Source organism: Arvicanthis niloticus, chromosome 14 (genome assembly GCF_011762505.2).
Source record: "Arvicanthis niloticus isolate mArvNil1 chromosome 14, mArvNil1.pat.X, whole genome shotgun sequence".
NCBI lineage: Eukaryota > Metazoa > Chordata > Mammalia > Rodentia > Muridae > Arvicanthis > Arvicanthis niloticus.
Genome location: NC_047671.1, coordinates 12,215,490 through 12,240,305, shown reverse-complemented (window position 1 = coordinate 12,240,305; position 24,816 = coordinate 12,215,490). Strand labels below are relative to the sequence as shown.

The following is a 24,816-nucleotide window of genomic DNA, read 5'->3' as shown; positions in this document are numbered from 1 at the left end:
CCAGCTACAAAATGCCAAGCTTCTGCAAAGTCCCTCTATCCAGAAAACCAAGCTGTACCCACTGTCCTGTGTTTGCCATGCATGAGGTTTTACTACTAATGGAGTCACAATGATCTGCCTGCTGAAGGGTCCGCTGTGTTTGTGGGAGGACTGGCCCCACAAGAAAGGACAACCAATGCCCAACCAACCAGTGTTCCACCCCAGCCTTACTCCCGGATTCTACTGCTCTTTGCCACTTTTCACAGTTTCCTTCTTGTGTCTTAACTTCAGTTCAACAGCATCTTGTTTAGCTGTTTCGAGTCTTTATCTGTCTGTTCTCACATCAGGTTCTTGCTGTCTATAATCTCTTAGGTCTTTATTTCTCTCCATTATCTACAGAACTTTCCTTTTAAATTTTTTGTCGTCAGTTATTTAACATTCGCTCTTCATCCACCTTCCATTCCATCAACATCTCTTTTTAACTTTGATGATCTTGATTTTTTTTTTCCACTCTCTTTGGCTTTTCACACAGAGTCTCACTATGTAGTGTTGGCTGTCCTGGAACACAGATCCTCTCTGCCTCTGCCTCTGCCTCCCGAGCGCTGGGATTAAAGGGGCATGCCACCACACCTGGCCTGATAACCTTGATTTTTAATTTCATACTTGGCTTCAATTCTTCCTACTTCTTGTTCCTTTCATATATTTTGATTTTAATGTCCATATTGTCTAGTTTTATTAGTAGTAAACATACCTTTTGTTTTAGATTACTTTAGTCTCTTGAAATTTTTAAGACTGTTTTGACATTTGATTGGGGTCCTAAAGTTTTCTTTACATTCTTCCTGTTCCTCTCTTCAATTCGCTTCCCTTGATGCTCTCTTGTGACTTAATCCCCTGCCTTTTATCCCACTGACTCAGCCCCCTGAGCCTGTATGTTTATATGGTCTCCACTTGCTGGAATTGTTTGGGATGGATTAGGAGGAAAGAAATTTCCTAATTATGAAATAATTAGGAAAATTATTAAGTATGAATTATATTTAAAAGTCTGCTAAGCTGTATTTCGCAGCTTAGATGGGGTATTTTATCGTCTATTTTTATCTCAATGGGTTTATAATTTTGTACCTAAATCATCTTTTATTTTAATTTGCATACCATCTTAGAAATCATCTTTTAAATCTAGAACACCTTCTTTAATATTAAATGATTTCTGTTAAATAGTGGCACTATGACTAATCTTTAACCCCGGTAGAGATTTGAAAAAGGGGGTGGATTATTTAAGTATGTAGAAAGTGTAGGAAAGCAGCTTTTATAATTTAAACAATTGGCAACAAGGTTTGTCTGAGTAGCCCTGGAACTCAGTCTGTAGCTGAGACTGGTCTCCAGCTCACAGAGATCTGCCCGTCTCTGCTTCCGGAGTGTTAGGAGTCAAGGCATGTGCCACGACCACCCTGCTGGATCTGAAATATTAAAAAGGATCTTAAAAATAATAATAACACACAGTCCTGGCTTTAGAAAGTGACTGGACCCTCAGGATGTTGGACTTATTAATTGATTAATCCACGGATGCATTCCTAACTTGAGGAAGCAGATCACTGGGGATGTTCCCTGGGAGGTTATGTTCCTTTCCCAACATCTCTGCACCATCTCTGCTTCCCAACCACCAGGACACAGGACACAGGCCTAGAAACAGAAACAAGGAACTATGGACAAACTTCTGAAACTCTGAACTTGTACTGGCTGGTTTTGTGTATCAACTTGACACAGTCTGGAGTTATCACAAAGAAAGAGCCTCTCTTGAGGAAATGCCTCCATGAAAGCCAGCTGTAAGGATTTTTTTCAATTAGCGATCAAGGGGGGAGAGTCCAGGCCATTGTGGGTGGTGCCATTCCTGGGGGGGGTAGTCCTGGGTTCTATAAGAAAACAAGCTGAGCAAGCCAGGGGGAGCAAGCCAGTAAGCAGCACCCCTCCATGGCCTCTGCATCAGCTCCTGCCTCCAAGTTCCTACCCTGTGTGAGTTCCTGTTCTGACTTCCTTTGGTGATGAACAGCAGTGTGGAAGTGTAAGCTGAATAAACCCTTTCCTCCCCAACTTGCTTCTTGGTTGTGATGTTTTGTGCAGGAATAGAAACCCTAACTAAGACAAAACCCAAATGACTTTTCCCTCATTAAAGTTGTTTTTCTCTGGGATTTTGTCACAGTGAAGGGTAAGCTAACAAACCGTAGATCCCTCCCCACGTTTTTGGTAAATGCCTATTGTCGCCTGTTTACACCACAACCACCTTCCTTCGCTCCACGATGGCCATCATTGGTCCTTTGTTTTGTTTTTATTTTTAACCTTTTCTGTAGTGTTATTTTCCAGAACGTCACAGTTCAGAGTATACAGTTTACAGCCTTGGGTCTGTCTCCTTTCACTTCTTAGTGTATATTCAGCTTCCTCCACTTTTTTTTTTTTTTTACAGCTTATTTCTTTCTATCGTAAAATAACAACAATCCACTGTGAGTGGTTTACCTATTCACCCACTAAAGAACATGTTGGTGTCTTCCAAGTTTCATTTGTTTTAACTGAAATAATGTTTTAAAAGCTTGGACTTCCAGGTAATGACCCTCCAGACAGATTCTCCTTTAAGGTCAATGGCTACAGCCCCTAGGTCTGTAACTTTCAAATGTCCCTAGAAGAGCCCAGTCCCACACGGTTCAGAGGCCTTCTTTGTCCATCTGTCCTTACGTGATTGGACTGTGAATTATTTTCTGAGGTGAGCATTAGTGTACAGGAGCCCATTTGCCCACAGGACTGATACAAACAGTGATGTATCTGTTCACCTACACATGCTCAAACACACAGGAGAACACATTCAGCCTTCATTCCTTCCCTGTCAAGAGCTCTCCCTGGCTGCATGTGATGTGGGCCAATGAGAAAATCCTGAGGTGCCCAGCTGTAGAGCATCTAACCAGAACAAAGGCTCCTGGGCTTTGGATTATGTCCCCTGCAGACAGCCAGGGTGGTTCAAGCAGACAACCGACAACTCCCTTCCTACCCCCCCTGACTGTACCGCTAGTGGCGCAGCCTCACCTTCTTATACTTGTGGGGGAAGGTGAACCTCTCGATGGTGTTCTGTACAGCTCCTCGGGTCACGTTTCCCAGCCTGTCCTCGAGCTGCAGCAGCTCCTGTAGAAAGGGAAACACAGACACATGCGCTCAGTGTACAAACACACATGACGAGCAAGCGGGAAGATATATGCAGGAAGCCAGCACATTACCAGCAGGAAGACTTGTCTGGTGTGGAAACACAGCAGTTTCTCTTTGTGCCCTCTTTCTCTCTTACTTTCAACCCGAGAGCTCCCCAACACCCACATCTACCCACCAGCCAGGACAGAGAGTGGTCACCTAGTCAGTGCCCTACAGGGTAACATACCTCATAGCTCTCCCGAACAGCAGAGGTGTGTCGGCTAGGATTTAGTCCCTGGAGGGCGAGGAAGTGAAGCTGGGGGTAAGGGTAGTTTCGAATTTCATGGACAACCTGAGAGGGAGAGAGCAGATTGGATAGAGTGACTATGCCTGGCTTCTCCTGGGCCCAACGGGCAACTCCTCCTGCCACAACCGCCAGCCAGCACACCCGTGACCTGTGACCTGCCGCAGTCAGCAGGGTAGTACCTCCTGTTCTTGTGTTCAACGCTATTCATGCAGAGCCAAGCTTGTGCATGTTGTGCATTCCAGAAGGGTTAGCCACTGCCACAGCAACACTGGCCCTGACTGAGCGCTAACTGCACAGTGGTGCTGCTCTGAGCACCTCCCCTGCCTCACCTGATAGAAGCCGCAGGAATATTATAACCCCATTTTACTGATGGGGTGAGTAAGGCACAAGTAGATTAAATAATCAGCTAATGGTGTGCAAACAAGTGACAAAGCCAAGACTCAGACTCAGGCAGCTGGGTGGCCTCCTCTACTGTCTCTGAGAGCAACTGGATGGCTCAAGGTCAGCACCAGTGCCAAGGACAAAAAAGTCAGCAACCTGGCAAATAGTATTGTGATGCAGTGTCTCTAAGTAAAAAGAATCTTTACAAACCCACAGTGAGCAAAATATTAGTCTTTTAAACATAGACTGTAGAGGTTTGAATAAGAATGGGCCCCACACACTCATGTGGTTGAATGCTTGGTCTATATAGAGTGGCACCATTAGGAGGTGTGGCCTTGTGGGAGTGGGTGTGGCCTTGTGGGAGTGGGTGTGGCCTTGTGGGAGTGGGTGTGGCCTTATGGGGTGGGTGTGGCCTTGTTGGAGAAAGTGTGTCATTGGGGGTGGGCTTTGAGGTCTCTATGCTCGAGCTATGCCCAGAGTGGCTCACAATCTCCTGCTGCCTGTGGATCAAGATGCAGACTCTTGAGCCCCTTCTCCAGCACCATGTCCGCCTGCATGCCGCCATGTTTCCCATCGTGACAATAAAGGACTGAACCTCTGAAATTGTAAGTCAGCCCTAATTAAATGTTTGCCTTTATAAGAGTTGCCATGAGTGCTGTCTCATCACAGCCATAAACCTCTACCCAAGACACAGATGCTAGTCCAAACTTGTCAACCCCTGTTTAATTCAGCCCACTATAACACTGGCTAGGAGCCAGTCAGGCTTCCATCAAGCCATGCTCTGCATAACTGGGGACAGCTACTTAACCTCTCTGTGTTTCAGAGAGGTTTTCATTGGCTTCAGTTTGCCAATGTGCAAAGTAGACAAAACGCCTGATCGACCGGGGTTGCTGGCAGAAGGAAGTAAGACTAGTTACGCAAGGGGCTCATAACTGTGTCTGCTTCCCCAAGATAAGGTCAAATGCGAACCATGGAGTCTCAGAGCTGACAAGCTTCTCAGGGGCTGCTTGTCCGAGTCTCTTATGATACAGATAGAGAGATTAAGGAACTACGTGACTAAATGACAGAAACAAGGGCTAAGAAGGTGGAATTCTTTGGGAGGACAGCAACATGGAGTTGTATGGAAATAAGACTTTCTGTTGGCCTTGTGTAGCTTTTGTTATGTGTCATTTGCAAACCCAAACCCAACCTGATCTTTCTAGCACATTCAGGGTTCTATAGCCCCAAGAGGGCTGTCCCTGGGGAGGGTGTGGCCTGTGCTGTGACCCTTGCGCCATGTGTGTGCGCACGCAGTGAGCCCCTCTTCCCCAGCTCTGGTCTTATAAGCACACACCACCATGCCTGAATTTGCATGTGTGCTCAGGATCAGACTAATGCTTGCACAGCGAACATTTTACAAGTGAGCCATCGTCCCAGCTCCAAGACAGAGTCTTTCAGCACTGGGCATTTCCCCAAAAGCTGCAGCCTGCCATGCTGCCTCTTCTACTTGACCCCCTTCAGCCTTGATGGCTTTTGAGCCAGTCACTCACTCCGCTTCACCTGCCTCAACCTGGGATAAGAACTGAGGCTGAGAGTGGAAGGCAGATGCTGGTCTGCCTAGGAGCCAGGACTCAGAGGACCCTGGGCACTGAGAACCATGGCCTCAGATCGCCACTGGCATGTGGTAGGCAGGAAGTCCCTGTCCCCTCAGGAGGCACTCACCATCTGTGTGGACGAGGAGTTTCTGGGGAAGTGATGCATTCGAGGAGTGGCCAGGTAATGCTGATAGTGCTGGGGGATGGGCCGCACCTGGAACTGGGCAGGACTCAAGCCGGCGTCCACACTGAGATCCCTGTGGGGACACAGCCTCATGAGCTACACGGTGGAGGAAGCACCGCCCTGTAGGGTTTCAGAAGAGGCCTCAGGCATCACCATGGGGCAAAGCCAGCGCACACGCTGCCAACTCTGCTCCTCTGGACAGGAGAAAATGGCACCAGTAACTCTTTTAACAAGCTGCTTGCCTGCAATGAGCCGTCCCCATGTTCCTCCTGAACCCACATCTAAGCCTTTTCGGTCTGAGGCACCTGGAGCAGCCCAATCATTAAGTTCTCTCCAAAAAAGAGTCTAAGTGGAGCAGGTCAGATACAGCACAAAGGCGTCCAGGCAAGGGCTTCCACTAAGGACAGGCAGTGGACAAATCTTCATCGTTCAATAAAACCACAGCAGAGGGACCCCTTCTGCTGCTTGTTCTATAGGCTAGAAAGCTATCCTAGCCCACCCAGGTACATTCCTAAAAGTTCGGGGAAACTCACTTCATTTAAACATGAGCCACACTAAAACATCCCCAAATTTGATGGAAACTATAAACCCACTGGCTCAAAGTGATCCAGTGTCAACAAAGCAACACAAAGGAAAGTACCTCCAAGTACATAATAGTGAAAATTTTACAAATTGTTAAGAAGTTTAAAATGAGCCCAAGATTAAAGAAAGAGGGCCCTCAGATAGCTACAGATCATCATAGATTCTCATATAAATGAAGCAGTCAGGAGGGAAGGAGATGGCATCAGTTAGGGAAAAACAAAACAACGGCCAAGCACCAGGTCTGTACCCAACAAAAAGGAATTCCAAAATGAAGATGAACTAGTCTTTTCAGATGAGCTGAGGCGGTGCTCACAGGCCAGCGCTTACAGGAAAAGGTAAAGGCAGAGAGGTAGACGGACGAAAAGTAATGCCAGGTAAAAACTTAGATTCCAACAAAGGAACAGAGAGGAACTGGTGGCCAGTGAGACCTGCAGATTATTCTGGGTCTGTGGAGAAAACTCACACAGAGAAACCAGAACGTTCTGTCAGAAGCAAAAGCAGGAAGACTACTAATGTGCACCAGGGTCATGGCAGAAGGAATCCCCCAGAAGAGGCTCTGCCAGCAAGACTGAGTAATGTGCATGTCACTAACAGTTACTACAAAAAAATATTGAAGCCCATGAAATACATTTAAATGTGGGCCTAGATGGTGCTGAGCAAATCATCCTGTCTGAGGGACGTCAGGGGACCACCTCTTGACGGGGAAGACGAGGAACAAAAAGGAAGACCTAAGCAGCTGTGCTTCAGAGTAACCTAATAGTTGATGACTTTTCCATAGTGATGTTTCCCAGAAAGCATATGAATAAGGAATTATTAAATTACCTGTCATCATTTTGCATCTTCCAAAGAAATAAAAGACCCAGACAGAGATCATCAATTGATGCCAACACCACAGAAGGACAGGCAACCACACAGTGTACTTTCTGACAGAAAACACAGTGGTGTCTGCTAAGAAATTAGAGAGGAAGAGAGATGGGGAGGGAGAAGGGTAGAGGGGGGATGGGGGGGACAGAGTGGGGGAGAGAAGGCCAGAGGGAGAGACAGAGGGGGAGAGAACTGGGGACAGAGAGGGGGAGAGAACTGGGGAGAGAACTTGGTTTCTTAAGACAGGGTCTTACTCTGTAGCCCAGGATGGAAGAGAACTCACAATCCTCCTGCCTCATCCTCCGAAATGTTAGGATTGCAAGCATGACCTGCCATTTTCCACTTTTGAGGACTATCTCAAGTGACATCATCAGGGTGTAACAGCAAAATCTAGATAAGGGGAACTCTACAGGAGAAGCAGACTACTTTCTTAGTGAGATTTTACACACACACACAGAGAGAGAGAGAGAGAGAAAGAGAGAGAGAGAGAGACAGAGACAGAGAGACAGAGACAAAGAGACAGAGAGATACAGGAAGAGATAAACAGAGAGAGAGAAAACTTAAAGGCATTTTTCCTTCCAGCCATGGTTTTAGGTAGCAGAAACTTCACTGTAAGCCACTGAAAACCCGGACAGAATGTATACAACATCTGCTCTCAGATGCTGCATGAACCATACAGAGCTGCGAGCCAGGTGACCCTACAACTCACTGCCTTGCCTGAGAAGGTGCATCTGAACCAGAGATACACACTGGTAGTCCTTTTGCAGAGACTGGCATTCTCTGCACTCACTGGCTTACTGCAGGAGCCTCACTGCAGGGGAGCTGAGGTCTCTGACACTCCTGGTGCAGTGTTCTGAAGAGCAGGAAGCTACACCAAATGAGAGCTCTGCACTGACCCCTTGAGTGTTTGCTGAATAGCAAGTTCTGTGTGTGTAAGGCAGTGTTTCTCAACTTGTGGGTTGTGACCCTTTGGGGGTCAAATGACCCTTTCACAGGAGTCACCTAAGCTCATTGGAAAACATACATATTTACATTACAATTCATAACAGTAGCAAAATTACAATTATGAAGTAGCAACAAAATAATTTTATGGGGGTCACCACATCATGAGGTCGCCACATTAAGAAGGGTGAGAACTGCTGGCATATCGTGATGTCCCACAGGCTGAGCGGAAAGCACCCATGGAAGTAGTGGGTGGTTCCCAAAAATCAAACAAATGGAGAAATGTTTTAATTCCATGTTTGAGAATGAGACTTCTAGTCAATCACTAAGGGCATTCAGAAGACCCCAGAATGACTCTTTTGAAGCTGGCCTGTAAGCTCTATTAAGGCAGATCTAGAGTTCTTGCTGATTTGGGGACATCTGAGATCTGCTGTAACGAGACTTAAGCCTCTAAAAGCTCAAGTGCATCCACGAGTGTTGTTTGCCAGAACAAGGTGTACCAACACTCCATAAATGATACAAGCAAATCCACATACTCAATAATCTACAGCTCAGGATGTCCATTGCTCAACGGGAAATAACTGGTCATGATTAAAAGAACAATATGTCTTCTAGTCAGGGGGGAATCAGAAAACAGAAATACCCCAATACATGAGAGTGACACTTACAGTGAAATTCTCAATTAAAGATGCTAAAATAGCTATTATTACACATTCAAGTACACCGATAGAAACACAAGCATGAGAAAGAGGTTCTAGAAAATTCCTTGGATAAAAAGTGGAGTGTCTGAAATGGAAGCTTTACTGGGCTGGGTCAACAGCAGATTCAGATTAGTGATTTAAATGTACATTAATAAAAACAATCTAAATGAAGCCTGCAGACAAAAAGGAAAAAATTAAACCTCCATTTAATTTAATTAAGACCACTTGTTTAAAACAAAATTTCTAGTAAAGTCTTGTGTCAATTATAATATATATACATGTCTACACATATGCACACATACACACACACAGAGAGAGAAGAAATAGCAAAGGATGTAAAAGAAGAAAGGTAAATATACAGTTTTTCATACATGGTTCCATTTTACACAAAGCAATATAACCTATTTAGTTATATTGTATATATGTATACTAAAGTGACAATATACATATTTGTAAGCTAAATACTAATAAACTAATAAAAAACAAAATAGTGACACAATGGTGAGCCTAGCATCCTAGCATTTATTCCCATCACTCAACCAATCCAAAAGAAGGCACACAATAGACAAGACAAGGCAAACAGAAATAAAGCACAAGATAGTACATTCAGCTTTAACTATGTGGGCAATTACAATAAATGTAAATGTCTCATATATTCCTATTAATGAACACAGATTTGTATCTGGAAAACAACAGCCAACTATTTGCTATTTTAAAAACAAAGACATAAAAAAGGTAAAAGGCCATGGTGGCATATGCTTTAATCCTGGCACTCAGGAGGCAGAGGCAGGATGATCTCTGAGTTTGACGTCCACCTAGAAAGTTCTAGACCAGCCAGGGATATATAACAAAACTCTGCCTTAATTTTGTTGTTGTTGTTCAGCCTACATATGAGGGCTTTGTCTTGTCTTACTGTATTTTGTTTTACCCTTTTTGGCTGTTGTCTCTTAGATGCCTGCTCTTTTCTGAAGAGAAAATGGAGGGGGAGAAGTGGAGGAAGGGGGAACTGTGGTTGGGGTCTATTGTATAAGAAAAGATTCTATTTTTAATTTTTTAAAAAAGGGTAAAAATAAACTTTTATTTATTCTTTATTTTATTTTAGTCAGAAGGAAAGAAAAAGGAGGAAGAAGCAAGCACCATTGGAAGAAAGTTAGTACGGCTATGTCAATATCAGACAAAGCAAAATTGGACCCAAGGAGCATAACCAAAGAGAAACCTAACTATGAGGTCATTTCATTTTGAAGATATAACCATTGTATAATTCTTAATAGATGAGAAATATATATTCCCAATATTTATAAATCAAAGTAAGTGAAGCAAAAACTGACAAAATTCAAAGAATCAAATAGGGGATGAAGAGACAGCTCAATAGTTAAAAGCACTAGCTGTTCTAGAGGACCCAGGTTCAGTTCCTATCATCTATAAACTACCTGACACTCCAGCTCTAGGGGATCTAATGCCTTCTTCTGGATACCTTTATGGGCAGACAAAATGTAACATAAAATGAAACAATCTTATTTTAAAAAAACAAACCAAACAAACAAACAAACATAAACATAGTTGGAGACTTCAACTTCTCCCCCCCATAATTCATAGAAGAAGCCAACAAAACTAGTCATAATGAAAATTAGAGGGCTGGAGAGATGGCTCAGTGGTTAAGAGCATTGACTGCTCTTCCAGAGGTCCTGAGTTCAATTCTCAGCAACCACATGGTGGCTCACAACCATCTGTAATGGGGTCTGGTGCCCTCTTCTGATGTGTCTGAAGACACATGTCGTCACATATATAAAAATAAATAAATCTTTTAAAAAAAAAAACAATTAGAAAATAAACATTTTCCGTCTTTAAGTCTACAACTTTATATTCTTATGCTAACTGGAGACAAGTCACAACCCAAAGGTCCACCACAGGGGAGAAAGGGGAGCAGGAAGACAAGAAGTGAAAGGAAAGATAAGTAATGTTCTCCTGGGCCCAGGCTCAATCAGCAGGGGATGAAGTTCACAGACTCTTATTTTTTTTAATGTTTGAGATTATAACTACATTTCTTTCTTCCCTTTCCTCTCTCCTAAGTCTCCTTCAAATTTGTGATTTCCTTTCTCACTAATTTTTGTTGTATTAATTTACTAAACCAGCATAGCCCCTAGCAACATTCTATAAGCATCTGTCCTTATCCCCCACAGATGTGTAGTCTTCACCCCTTATCAAGGGAACTTCTCTTTACAACACACGTTAACAGGAAACCACAATCACTCAAAACGTAGGGGTTCGCAGACTAATTCAGAGTCCCCTCCTGCACATTCCTGACTCCTTTCCTTTGTGTACAAACATCAAGGTCAAGTTTATTCCCACTGCCAATTTTTATAAAGTTTGATGTGGTCTTGTTGCATCTTATGTTCTTCCTAGAAACCTATCTCTCAAAGTGCCAGCATCTTTCTTGGATGATTCTAGACTCTGAAGCCCTTAGGACTTGGTAGAAACAGAGCTACCTCTAGGAACAGCAGAAGGTCCTCACAATCCATCACACTTTGCCTATAGGACCCAAGTGCCTGCAAAACTGTCCTTAGGTGGAGCTGGGCACAGTCCATCCTGGGAGTCAGAGTTGGGACTGAACTGAATCGTAGACCATGACAAGGATGGAGACCTGGGCTGTGGCTCAATTCAGGGACAGGTTTTAGGCATGGGTAGGGAAGGGGGCTATCTGAAATTTATCTCCCAAGCCTGATGCTCCTGCTCACCCTTAGGCCAGGACTTGTACTTGGAGAACTGATTGGGAAAGGTGTGATATCCCAAAGGAAGAACAGGATAGCCTTAAACTAGGGGCTGAACCAGACCTGAAGCCAAACTTTTACAATGACCCAGAACAGAATTCAATGGCTTCTGATGGTATAAAGAAAAGAACTGGATCCAGGGTGGTAGCTGTTGCAGACAAGCCCTTCCCTCCCAGGAGTTCCCTGCAGAGGGCGAGAGGAGCCTCTGCTACAGTGCATTTTCTGTTGGCTAATTACCAGGCTGTCTCCTGCAGGTAAGCATGCGTCATAGAGAAAGATAGGGATACAGTCAGCATGAGTGATTAAATAGATAGACAGACAGACAGATGATAGACAGATGATAGATAGATAGATAGATAGATAGATAGATAGATAGATAGATAGAAAGAAAAAAAAAAAAACCCTTCTCGTCACTGGGCCCACTCTTGCTGAAACTGAGCTCATTACAAGAGAGAAGAACCTATTACACCAGTGGAGATAAGTCAAGCAGAATGAGCCCAGGATGGGTCCAAACAGGACGGCAAAATGTGAACCAGACCCTGATTCCTCATGTTCCTCGGGGCCAGCAGGAAATGAGACTCCTGGGAACACAGAAAGGTGGGAACAAGAAAGCAGACCAGGTCTGGATGAGTAGGAAAGCCACAGACAGGGCTGATGCATCTCACTACTCCTGACTCCTCTCTGGATGACTCTCCTCTGTCACCCATGTAATCCCGCATGCATCATGGGACCCTGTATTTGTGTTCAAGTCACTCAGCTGTGTACAAGGGCTCTGGGTGCTCCATGTGTGCCGAATTGAATCAAATTGACTTGACTTGACTGCTGAGGGGCAGGATTTAATCCAGACTGCAATTAAATCTTCCTAATTTGAATCTGCTAATTAGGAAAAAGGCTGGGCTGAATTTGGCAGTAGTGTGATTTATCTTTGCTGAGTTCGTTCCGTTTAACAGAGGGTACCCGAGAATGCTCAGAAGATGGAAGACAACGGAGAATGCTTACAACACTCTTTCTGGCACCCAGAAAGGAGCATGGGAAGCAGTCAGCCAGCAAAAATTATGCTGTGTATCGTTCTCAGCTATCACGGACAGAGCTTCCAACGCCACCCTGACCGAACCAGCTTTCCTGACCCGAGGTGTGGAAGATGATGCAGCTTTTAAAAAGTTGTTCCTTTTTTTTTCCCACTGAGGAATACTCTCCCCCCAACCTCAAACTATCTAAATGTCTCTGAATGGGCTGCAGAGTCCCAAAAGTACAGGCAATGAGATGGCTTCCTAGGGTACCTGTCTCTAAGACACAATGACATCTCCACTTCCTTCTTTGCTCCTATCCACGGTCCTAAGCTGACCTCTAACCCCATCCAAGTCACGCTCTCTGTATTGTCTTTCTCATACACTCTATCATTTCTCTGTGGATTCCTCCCTCCCCCAGGAAGCCTTCCCTGACCACCCTAGCATCTCTGAATTCTCCTACCAAGCTGTCCTCTAGAGTCCACTGGTTTATAGGACTACTGAACTTAGGAGACACTTCACATCCTGCCTCCCTTCTTTCTGGCAGGACCATGAACACTGAGCTCCAATCTTGGCACAGGATAGTGCCCAGTTCCACTGAGTGAATTCCTGCAATCAGGCCAGTAGGTGGGTGAAGTAGAATCCAAGGCTGAGTGAACTGAGGACTAACTTGCATCATTCAAAAATGATGCAAATCAGAAACTCCATGGATCTGGTGCAATCTCCCCCTCCCCCCTTCTTCCCTCCCTCCCTTTTCCTCATTTCCTCCCCTCCTCTCTCCAGTCTCTTTCTTCCTCCTTCCCTTCCTCTCTCCCTCCCTCTTTCCCTCCCTTCTTCCCTCTCTCCTGTCCCCCCACCCCAGCATCTGGAGACTCACCAGTCAGTGCCTTCAGCCAGATACCGGGGCTGAGGTGTCTGCAGTTGGTGGCCAAAGTCAAAGCCGGGGTGAAGGCGGTGGGGGTGGACAGACACTCGATCCTGACCCCGCCTGCACAGTAAACAAGAATGGCCAGTGTGTTAAGCCACAGTGTTGAGCCAAGCTCCCAGGAGCTTTGAGTGACACCCCTCCACTTACTATGAATGCTATCTCCTACAGAAACTTGAGTTCCCAAAGAATGTCCCAGGTGGGCAGAAACCACTTCCCTGAATCCGTTCGTGCTCTGCCACCATGCTCCTCTCTCCACCACACTCTTCCTAGCTTTCAAGGCCCAGGCCAGAGTTAGTCTCCTCCAGAAAGGCCTCCCTGAACACACTAAATCACGGCAGCCTTTCTTCTTGACTTCCTACACCCCTGTCCCAGCTACCCCAGCCCTCTAGTCACTAATGGCTGGGGACCTATCCATGACTGAGCCCAGCAGTGGTCCAGTTCTCCTTAGGGGTCTCTGAAGCTCTTTTCAGGTAGCTTGAGAGGAAAAAGTACTTCCCTTTTCACCCTTTACTGTCTTGCAGGCAAACAGTGGAACTTTCCAGAAACTTTGTGACACAGGACTCTTCAAGATCTAGTACAGAAGTGACATGAGGGCACAGAGAAGTTCCATTAAGCTATGTGTCACAGAGACTTGCAAATACATTTTGAGCGGTCCTCACTAGATTGATACATAGTCCTTTTTCATATGGATATTTTATAGCCCTGAGAACTCACAGGCCACTGCTGCCAGGGAAGCAGAGAAGATAACTGCACATCTTCACCTGTCCATCCTCTTTCCAGATACGATCCCCCAGTCTCACCTCCAGCTCTGTAGCAGACCATTTGCTGTGGTCTCTTCTTACCATCTGTCTTATTCTCAGGGGATTAACCAGATCCTGGTGGAACACCCTGCTTTCTGTTTTTCTGTAGACCCCCAAGCACCGCTCCTAGCCCACCCCCATCCCTAAGTGTCAGCTCACTAGACCTAGAAACACATTTTGTCTGGAACCACCCAGTGACCACACCTGTCAGGATCCCAGAAGAATCTCCTACCTGGCAACACACAGCCACCACACTGGCCTAAGAACCAGAGAGGAAACAGAAACCAAGGAACAAAACACCCATTCACCAAAGACAAGAAGACCAGGTATCAGCACTTAGAATCACAATCTTCCCAAACCCAGATGCCTAGACACCAACATAAAAACAAAATCAGTAACAGTGGGACAATGTGTCTCCAGTAGAGCTCACAAGCCTACCACAGGAGGCCCTGAGAAATGCCGCATAGCTGGAACACAAACAGAAGACCTTAAAATCGCCTGTATGATGAAAGGAATCCTCGAAGAGGAAATGAATAAATCCCTTAAGGAAATCTCTGAAAATACAAACAAACAGTGAAAGGAAAGGAATAAAACCATTCAAGACCTAGAAGTAGAAATAGAATCAATAAAAAAAAAAAAAAATCCAAACTGAGGGGAATCTGGTAGTGAAAATTTTAGGAAATCAAACAGAAACCTCAGAGGCGAGTCTCAGCCACGGAATATTAGGAGACAAAGAGAGAATCTCAGGCACTGAGGACACAACAGAAGAAATGAGTACCTCAGTCACAGAAAATGTTAAATAAATTTAAAAGTCCTGGCACAAAACAACCAGAAAATCTAGGACACTATGAAAATATCAAATCTAAGAATAATAAGAATAGAAGGAGAAGTAATAACAGGAAGAAGAAACCCAGGTCAAAGGCCTAGAAAACATTTTCAACAAAATCATAAAAGAAAATTTCCCTAACCTAAAGAATGAGGTGTCCATCAAAAGACAAGAAGCTTACAGAACACCAAATAGACTGGATCAGATAAGAAATTTCCTTTGGCACATAATAATCAAAACATACAGCACAAAGAAAGAACATTTAAAACTGCAAGGGAAAAAGACTAAGTACAATATAAATGCAGACCTATTATAATTACACCTGCCTTCTCAATGGGAACTTTAAAATCCAAAAGAGGCTCTTCAGAGGCTACAGACTCTAAGAGACCACAGATGCCAGCCAAGATTATTATACTCAGCAAAATGTTCAATCACCAAGAATCCAGCAAAAAGATCATCCACCATGATCAAGTAGGCGTCATTCCAGAGATGCAGGGATAGTTCAACATACATGAAAAAATAAAATCACCACATAGAGAAACTGAAAGGAAAAACAAAAACACATGATCATCTTATTTGATAAAGAAAGGGCCTTTGAAAATTTCAATACTCTTTATGATAAAAGTCCTGGAGAGATTAGGGATACAAGGGACATACTTAAACATAAAAAGGCAGTTTACAGCAAGTCTATAGCCAACATCAACATAATGGAGAAAAACTCAAATCAATTCCATTAAAATCAGTAACAAGACAAGATTGTCCACTCTCTCCATACCTATTCAATATAGTACTTAAAATTTTTGCCAGAGCAATGAGACAACGGAAGGAAACCAAGGGGATACAAATAGGAAAGGAAGAAGTCCAAGCATCTTTATTTTCAGATTCTATGATAGTATACACAAGTGACCCTAAAAACTCCATCAGGAAACCCTTATAGTTGATAAACACTTTCGGCAAGTAGCTAGAAAATTAGTTCACAAAAATCAGTAACCCTCCTCTACACACATGACAAACAGACTGAGAAAGAAATCAAGGAAACAACACCTTCTGCAGTAGCCTCAAAAAAAATCAAAAATATCTTGGGGTAACTCTAACCAAGCTTGTGTGATCAAACAAACAAACACCCTTTAAGACGTTGAAGAAAGAACCTGAAGAAGCTATCAGAAGGTGGAAGGATCTCCCATGCTCACGGATCAGTAGGATCAACATAGTGAAAAACGACCCTCCTACCAAAAGCAATCTACAGATCCAAAATTCCAACACAATTCTTCACAGATCTTGAAAGAACAATTTTCAGCTTCATATGGAAATACAAAACCCCAGAACAGTTCAGAAATCCTGGATAATAAGGAACTTCAGAGAGTATAAGTAGCTCCGATTTCAAGTTGTACTACAGAGCTATAGTAATTAAAAACAGAATAATATTGATACACGTTGGTCAGTGGAATCAAATTGAAGACCCAGTCATAAATTCACACACGTATGAAAACCTGATTTTTTTTTATAAAGAAGCAAGAAATTCATACTAGAAAATAAGATAGCCCTGTCAACAAATGGTGCTGGCAAACTGGATGGCTGCATAGAGAAGAATGCACATAGATTCATACTTATCATCCTGTGCAAACCTCAGCTGCAAGTGGATCAAGGACCTCGGCCTAAAACCAGACACACGGAACCTGATAGATACACGAGAGAGAATAGCCTTGAACTTACTGACACAAGAAAAGACTTCCTGAACAGAACGCAGTACAGGCACGAAGATCAACAATTAATAAGTGGAACCTCATGCAACTGAAAAGCGTCTATACAGCACAGGACACCATTGTCTGGATAAAACAGCAGCCTATAGAATGGAAAGAGTGGTTTTTTTAAAACTGTACATTCAATTGAAGGCTAATATCCAAAATAGGTAAACAACTCAGAAAATTAGCTATCAAGAGAACAAATGACCCAATTAAAACTGGGTCTAAGCAGAAAATTTTCAAAAAAAGGAAATCCAATGGCTGAGAAACACTTAAAAAAATGTTCAACATCTCTAGACATCAGGGAAATGCAAATCAAAACTACTTAGAGATTTTATCTTACACCTGTCAGAAAGGCTAAGATCAACAAGACAAGTGACAGCTCAGGCTGGCAAGGATGTGGAGTAAGGGAACATGCCTCCATTGCTGGTGGGACAGCAAACTTGTACAGCCACTGTGGAAATCAGTGTAGTGGTTCCTCAGGAAGCTGGGAATGGATCTACCTCAAGACCCAGCTATACGACGTGGGCGTGTACCCAAGGGATGCTTCATCCTCCCACAAAGACACCTGTTCAACCGTGTTCACTGCTGCTCAGTTCATAATAGCCAGAAATTGAAAACAATCTAGACGTCCGTCAACAGAAGAATGAATAAAGAAAAAGTGGTACACTCATACAATGGAGTATTACTCAGCGGTTAAAAATAATGAAACCATAAAATTTGCAGATAAATGAATAGAAGTAGAAAAATCATCCTAGGGGAGGTATCTCAGACCCAGAAAGACAGTTATGGTATGTATTCCCTTATACATAGATATTAGCTGTTAAATCAATGATAACCAAGCTACGACCCATAGAACCCTAGAGAGTAGGTATGGAGTAGGTGGATGGGGGAGATAGGGGCAGATAGATCTCATTAGGAAAGATAAATAGAATAGTTAGCTATGGATGGTAGGTAGGGGGTTGGATCTGTGGGCTCAAGTGAGGAGGGGGAGTAACAAGGGAGGGGAACAGAGACACCTAAAATCAAGGGTCATTTGAGGAGTAGAATGGAAACTTAATACAGTAAAAGCTTCTGAAAATACACACATATAAGGACAAAATCTAAATGAAATAGCCAAATGATGGAGGAGGCAGCCCCCCCAACTGGACATCTCTTGTTACCAAGTGAAGTTTTCAGTACCAGGACTGGGTTACATATAATTGAGTTGTTGGTCAAAATGAGTCCCCAAACAACTCAGGCTGTTGCCAAGACCACAGGTTGCTCTCCACAAGCTGACAGCAAGGCCGCGTTGCTGAAGACAACACCCACACCACCCACTGAAGATGTACGAGTTGAGCTGGTGCCTACAGACGGCCTTCGCCCTTACATTCTAATGCCTTTGCTACAGGGAGGCACTCTGCACACTACCAAAAGAGAGATGGAAACACCGACCCAGCCATAGACCCTCTGATCTACAGTGCTGTCCCGCCTGCAAGATCTGCTAGTGCAATCACCAAACTTGTGCAATCACAAAGCTTGAGGGAGTCATCAACCAATATCTGATTTAAGTTCCATTCCACAAGATGGAACCCATCCCCAACACTGCTTGGGTGACCAAGAACCTGAGACTAGACAGCCCTGGGATCTAGAAATACTACTGTCCTAAAAACAAAACAACCCAGCAATAAAATGACTCCTAATGACATTTGGCTATACTCATAGATCAGTGCCTTGCTCAGCCATCATCAGAGAAGCTTCCTCCTGCAGGAGATGGGATTGAACACAGAGACCTCTGCATAATGCCCTGTGCAGGTGGGGAGGGAGCAGACTTTGGAACCCAGAGCTCTAAATGCAATGTCTTCATCAAATCCCTCCCCTCAGAGCCCAGGGGACTCCTTGGAAAAGGCAGAGGGGCTGGAAGACACCAAGAGAGCAAGGCCCTCTAAATCAACTGAGAAAAGCTCGTATGAACTCAGAGACACTGAGGCAGCATGCAGAGGGCCTGAGCAGATCTGCGCCAGGTCCTCTGTGTATATAGTATGGCTTCCAACTTAACGGTTTTTATGGGATTCATGAGTGTGTGAACCAATGGGAACTCTGATTCTTGCGCCTTCTCTTGGACTCTTCTCCTGCTGTTGGTTTGTTCTGTCTAATCCCAACTGTTATTTTTTGTTGCTTTACCTTATTTTTTTATTATATCATATTATTATCAACACTTAGAAGCCTGTTTGTTTTCTAATGAGAAACAGAAGGGGATGGATCCCCAATAGGAGGAGAGAGGGGAGGAACTGGGAAGAGTAGAGGGTCGGAGAGACCATAATCAGGACATATTGCGTGAGGAAAAAATTCTATTTTCACTACAGAGAAAAGAATTAATAACTAAAAAGAACATTTTAAAAATTCACCATACACTATCTATTGTTATTTTTAATGAATTAATAGATACTTTAAAATTTCTAACATGATAAACTCATGTAAGTTCTTTGTAGTCGTTTATTTTTTAGAGTGAAAAGGGCCCTGAGACCCAAAAGACTAGAAGCACTCAGTTATGTTCATTCATTTTTTTTCTTTATCATTGAGGCTCAGAGAAAAGTAGTGATTTGCCATTGCACAATATTTGATCGCTGCTAATTTTATTCAGTTACATGGGCATACAGCCACAGTCTCCAATTCTAGCCTCCAACTAGACGTTGGCCCTTTGGAGGCCAAAGCTGGAACCAGTCATTTCCTTTGGTACTCTGGTATGATTTGGGGAAAACCAGAATTAGGCCGCCATGGGAGCTGGAAGGGACTTGAGAGACCTTAAATCTCCCATGCTACAAAAGTCCACTGTGAGCATCACTGGTCACTGCTTACCCCAACCCCTAACCCTGAATCTGGGTGATGCGAGAGGTCATGCTAGGGTCTGGCCTAAATGAATGTCACTACCAGAGGCAAAAGGAATCCCCTGAGGAACCCACTTTGTGACTGCAGCCAATCTTGATTTAATGAAGTCCCGCCTAGCCTTGCCCAGCCCCGCCCCTCCTTGGCCCCGCCCCTGCTGACCTGGGATGCGAGACGAGCCTGCGGTGCTGAGCTTCCAGGAGCTGCTGCTGCAGCAGGTATTGCTGGTGCAGGGCCTGAGGTAGGAAGGAGGGACCTGTGACGTCCTGGAACTGCAGGGTGGGCAGCGGGGTCAGCGACTGGTGCAGCGTGCCACTGTGCTGGTGGGCCGGGGCCATGTGGGCGCTGAGGCCCGGCTGCGACTGCACTGGGTGGGCCAGCGGGAAGTCCGGGGCTAGCTGCTGCGGCTGCGGGGGGCCCAGGTGGAAGTGGCGGCAGGAGGTAGCGTGAGGATGCTGAGACCTTTGAAAGGGGGCACCTGTAGAGAGACAAAAGACAGAGGTCTCCGTGAAGACCTGCAAAGGGTTCTCCCACCTGAGCGGGGTCCCCACCCTGGACAACCTGGACCTTCCTAACACAGCTGATCTACAGCTTTACTCTGTGTGCCACCGTCTTTAACGCTCCACGTAAAGGTTCTGTTAGCAGAGGAAGTGTTTGCCTTAATGTACAGAGAAGGAAAGCAGCCTTTTTTATAAGTGACACGTGCCAAAGGGTTTTAAGGGCCCCTCAAGCCAGCCTGGCCTTCTTGAATTAGACTCCCCTCATTCGATTTCTGAATTGCTGGTGCAGGACCTGTGAGAAAAGTGTACATAAAGTTTAGGGTGACCTAGCCACACCCTGGACTTTACGGAGGAAGTTCTATTCCAGCATGAGCCGCTAGAAATTTTGTGTTACAGTTTTAAGCAGGAAAGGATCACACAGAGAATGACCTTTTAAAATACCAATCAGGCCCAAAGTTGTTGGCAAAGGCCTTTTATCCCAGCATTCGGAGGCGGGTGAATCTCTGTGAGTCCGACACTAGCCTGGTCTACAAGCCTGTCCCAAGACAGCCATTGCTACATAGAGAGATGTTGTCTCAAAAGGGGGGCAGAATGTTTAAAATAAAATTTTAATAAAAAAAAAATAAAATACCCACCATTTATTGTAAGGTTAGAATTTACTTTACAGCAAACAAGTCCAGGTATAAGCTGGATGCCAGTTTTATTTAACTAAGGCTCCAGTATTTTGTGACTAGAATTGAGCTGAATTACAAAGCTTCGCAAGATGCCTTAATGGACAATGCAGAACTAGAAGAGTCCTTCCGTGAGGTAGCCATCAGACTTGGTGCTGCAGAAAGATCCCCACTAACAAAAGAGGGAAGGGATAAGAAAAAGACAGGACGTGGGGGAACAGGAGAGACAACACCAGCACCTACCTAAGGGGCAGTTAACAAACAGTGGACAGATCATGCTGGGGGAGGCTAGAAGGTCAGGGAATGGAGGCACCAGCTACTTTGGAAGGCAGGAGACCATGTGGGACTAAGAAAACAAAGAGATGCTAGGTCTGCGCACAGGGCAGCTATGCCCAGAGCTTCTCCCTTTCCCATCCTGCCAGAAAGGTCTCGATGCATGGGGGAGGGGACACCAGGCACAGAAGGCAGGGGTCCAGATAAAGCAAACAGGGTCTGTTGAAAGCCTATGGGACTTTGGGACCCTCTGCTTTTCATCTGTCACTAGGTTTTTGACATTGTTCTGCACTCTATGCAGGTACACTGGGCTGGAAATGGGGGGTGGAGGGGGCTACGTCTTCAAAGAAAGTCATTGTTCCCACAGGTTCCGTGGTTAAGAGCACTGGCTGCTCTTCCAGAGGTCCCGAGTTTGGTTCCCAGCACCCACATGGCAGCTTGCAACTGTCTGTAACTCCAGTTCCCAAGAGATCTGACAGACAAACACCAGAAATATTTAGGTACCAAAATCCAAGAAAGAAAAGCAACAAAATAGGGGGCCATAGGAGCCATAGTTTAAAGAGGTGCGGTGTTCCCAAGCAGGGTCCTCTGGAGGAGAGGAGAGTGGGAAATAGTATTTGAAGGCATTTTACACATTAACAGAGGCTTTGGTAAAACTATAAGTACTGTAAAAAGCAAAGCAGCCCTAAAGGGACTGGGGATCTTCGCCAGGGAAATAAAAAGTTGTGTAAGTGTAATTATCACACACCGCTTGGCTCAACATTAAACAGTATGTACTAACCATAACACAGCTAATAAGCTGTATTAGGACAAAAAAAAAATGTCTGAAGAATCTAAACAAGGGTCAGGAATTTTAAAATCAACCAACAGCAATCACAATGGCTTAGTCTGAGATTTACATAATAATGTACATGATTCAGGAAGTAATTGCCTAGTTCCAAAGCATAGGAACTATCGGACTTAGAAGCATAGGACCTGCCTGCCTCTAAGGCAGTCGGAGTGTATTTATGTGAGACTTCAGTTCCCATGCGCACATGGACAAGTCAGGTCCCTCGGCCTTGTGAACAGTGACATCAGAGCTTCCAAAAACTGGAGCCTGAGAAGGCAGACACCAGTCCCTCCTTCTCAAGTCCCCATCCTCTCATCACACACAACAAAAGAGGAGGAGCAAACCAGCAAGACGATGGAGTGGGGTGGGGGGAGGAGCAAGGGCATGAAAAAGAAAGAAAACCCTGCACAGGAGCAGGAGACAGGAGCAGGAGATGGTGGGACCACACGGGAAAGACATGGAGGTGTGTGTGTGTGTGTGTGTGTGTGTGTGTGTGTGTGTTTGTGTGTTTAAAGGATATTGATTAAATTAAGGCCAACTTTGCCATAGAATTATGTGAGACCCACACAGGTAGTTTTAACTTTCTGCACCAATAGACAGGTGAAACTCACTTTAAATATGTGTAAGCATAGCCAGGCAGTGGTGGCGCATGCCTTTAATCCCAGCACTTGGGAGGCAGAGGCAGAGGCAGAGGCAGAGGCAGAGGCAGAGGCAGAGGCAGAGGCAGAGGCAGAGGCAGAGGCAGAGGCAGAGGCAGAGGCAGAGGCAGAGGCAGAGGCAGAGGCAGAGGCAGAGGCAGAGGCAGAGGCAGAGGCAGAGGCAGAGGCAGAGGCAGAGGCAGAGGCAGAGGCAGAGGCAGAGGCAGAGGCAGAGGCAGAGGCAGAGGCAGAGGCAGAGGCAATCAGGCAGATTTCTGAGTTCAAGGCCAGCCTGGTCTACAGAGTGAGTTCCAGGACAGCCGGGGCTACACAGAGAAACCCTGTCTTGAAAAACCAATATATATATATATGTAAGCATGTGCCTAAAATGGTCTTTTAACATGTATTCAGTATAAGAATGCTTTTATACGCCCATCCTCCTCCCCACCACAAGAACTAGGTCCGTTGTTGCCCACCGCCTGAGATCTTCAAGCTACGTGCCGGCGAGTTCCCATTTGGACTTTTGCAATCAGAGATTACAGCAATGGCCTCAAAATGGAGGGCTACTTCATCTTGGTATTGTCACCCAGTATATGCAAGATACTGGCAGCATTATCATCATGCAATGCTTTGGATGCAAAGCCACCAGCATGTCTACAGAAAGTTGAGGGATTCCTATTTCACTTCTCCATGGTTCTTCCCTCATGGAGTTCTTCCCTGGAACTCTCTTGCTTATGAGGCTTGGCATCCTTGGAACTCTCAAGGCCAGCACATGGCACGGCAGGAGTCTCCCTACACTGTTTCCCATCTCAAAAGCCCTGGGCAGCCTCTGCATAACAGCAATAGAACCCAGACATCCACAAGAGAAAATGAAGCACTGTATGAAGAGGAAGAGCTGGAGTCGGATTCAGATGATGAAGTGGAGTGTGACCTGAGCAATATGGAAATCACTGAGGAGCTCCGCCAGTACTTTGCACAGACTGAGAAGCACAGAGAAGAGAGACGGCGACAGCAGCAGCTGGATGCGGAGCGCCTGAATGACTATGTGAACGCGGACCATGGCCTGTACCTCAGCCACCACAGGTCAGTGGAGCCCCCATCTGAGAAGCCCTGGGAGCGGCGCCAAGCAGAGATGAAGCGCTTGTATGGGAACAGTGCTCCCAAGATCCTGGCCATGGAGGCTGCTATGCAGCTGAGCTTTGATAAGCATTGTGACAGAAAGCAGCCGAAGTACTGGCCTGTCATTCCCCTGAAGTTCTGAGTCCTGGGCACCTGGACCCTCACAGTTCCTAACCTTTCCCTCATCATCTCTCCTGGACATTTTTCAGAGAAAAAGACCTGTATACTGATATGGTGGATACAGTCTGTCAGCCACTTATAATTCTGTCAACAATACTGTTGCCACCACAAAGAATGTTTACTTGACATAAAGTGATATTTGTATGTATTGGACCGGCTCTCAGTTTTCTCTGTAACAGTCCAGTTCACTGAAATTATTGCCTAGAGATACTGCCTATTGCTTTACATTTTTAATTTCCTTCTTTACACTGTCCTGAATGTCATAAAAGCCCTAAGCCACATGTCATTTGTTGTTATGGTTTTTTAGACCAGTTTTCATACAGCACATGCTAGCTACGAACTCTTAAATCTTCCTGCTTCCACCTCCCAAATGCTAGCTTATAGGTTTGCACCGCCCACACTGGGCTTCTGTCCACATATTTTCTCAGACTATAGATCTTCGGATCCCTCTGAAAACAATGCAAGTGAACCGTAAGAGAAGTGGCACTTGCTACTCAGCTAGGTGTCAGCCCACATGCTCTATAAAAGACCTGAGAGTAAATACTCTGGGCTTGGCAGGCCATATTGCCTGTGTCATAACGGCCTGACCCTGTCTGTCTTCATAGTATAAAAACAGCCATTGTTACTGAATAAAGAAATGAATGTGCCTGTGTTTCAATAAAACTTTATTTGTTTAAAAAAAAAAGAATGCTTTTATACAAGTGCACGTGATCAGCTGTGGTTTGGCATTCTGACGCTTTCTGTGTGGTGTATTCTCTGGTATGTGGCTTCCCTGCGGATGGTGCAGGTAGCAGAAAGAGGTCAACACCATCCACAGAGCACAGCCTTCCTTCCAGCTTTCCCTCAGATGGGATGAGGAGCCCTACCCCTCCTATCTGTGAAACCCAACGCCAATGGCCTGGCACTAAAGCTTCATACTTCCTGGTCTTCCTAAATCCTGAATGGTGTGGATGCTCACTCAGTAAATGCCTGGGTGTCTGCCTGGTTACAGGAG

The 24,816-nt window shown here is 44.9% G+C and overlaps 1 protein-coding gene and 1 pseudogene across 1 annotated transcript in view; one reads left to right on the top strand and one right to left on the bottom strand.

Annotated features, from left to right (window-relative positions):
* Window positions 1–24,816, bottom strand: part of Ark2c (arkadia (RNF111) C-terminal like ring finger ubiquitin ligase 2C) — a 102,802-nt gene that overhangs the window by 5,461 nt on the left and 72,525 nt on the right. Inside the window, exons 2-6 of the mRNA XM_034518248.2 lie at window positions 19,775–20,090; window positions 13,329–13,439; window positions 5,531–5,660; window positions 3,389–3,493; window positions 3,046–3,141 (exon numbers count right to left, since the gene is read on the bottom strand). Of these exons, the coding sequence (XP_034374139.1) occupies window positions 3,046–3,141; window positions 3,389–3,493; window positions 5,531–5,660; window positions 13,329–13,439; window positions 19,775–20,090 (758 nt within the window). The remainder of the gene's footprint in view (window positions 1–3,045; window positions 3,142–3,388; window positions 3,494–5,530; window positions 5,661–13,328; window positions 13,440–19,774; window positions 20,091–24,816) is intronic.
* On the top strand, window positions 22,961–24,107 carry LOC117719865 (gem-associated protein 8 pseudogene; annotated as a pseudogene).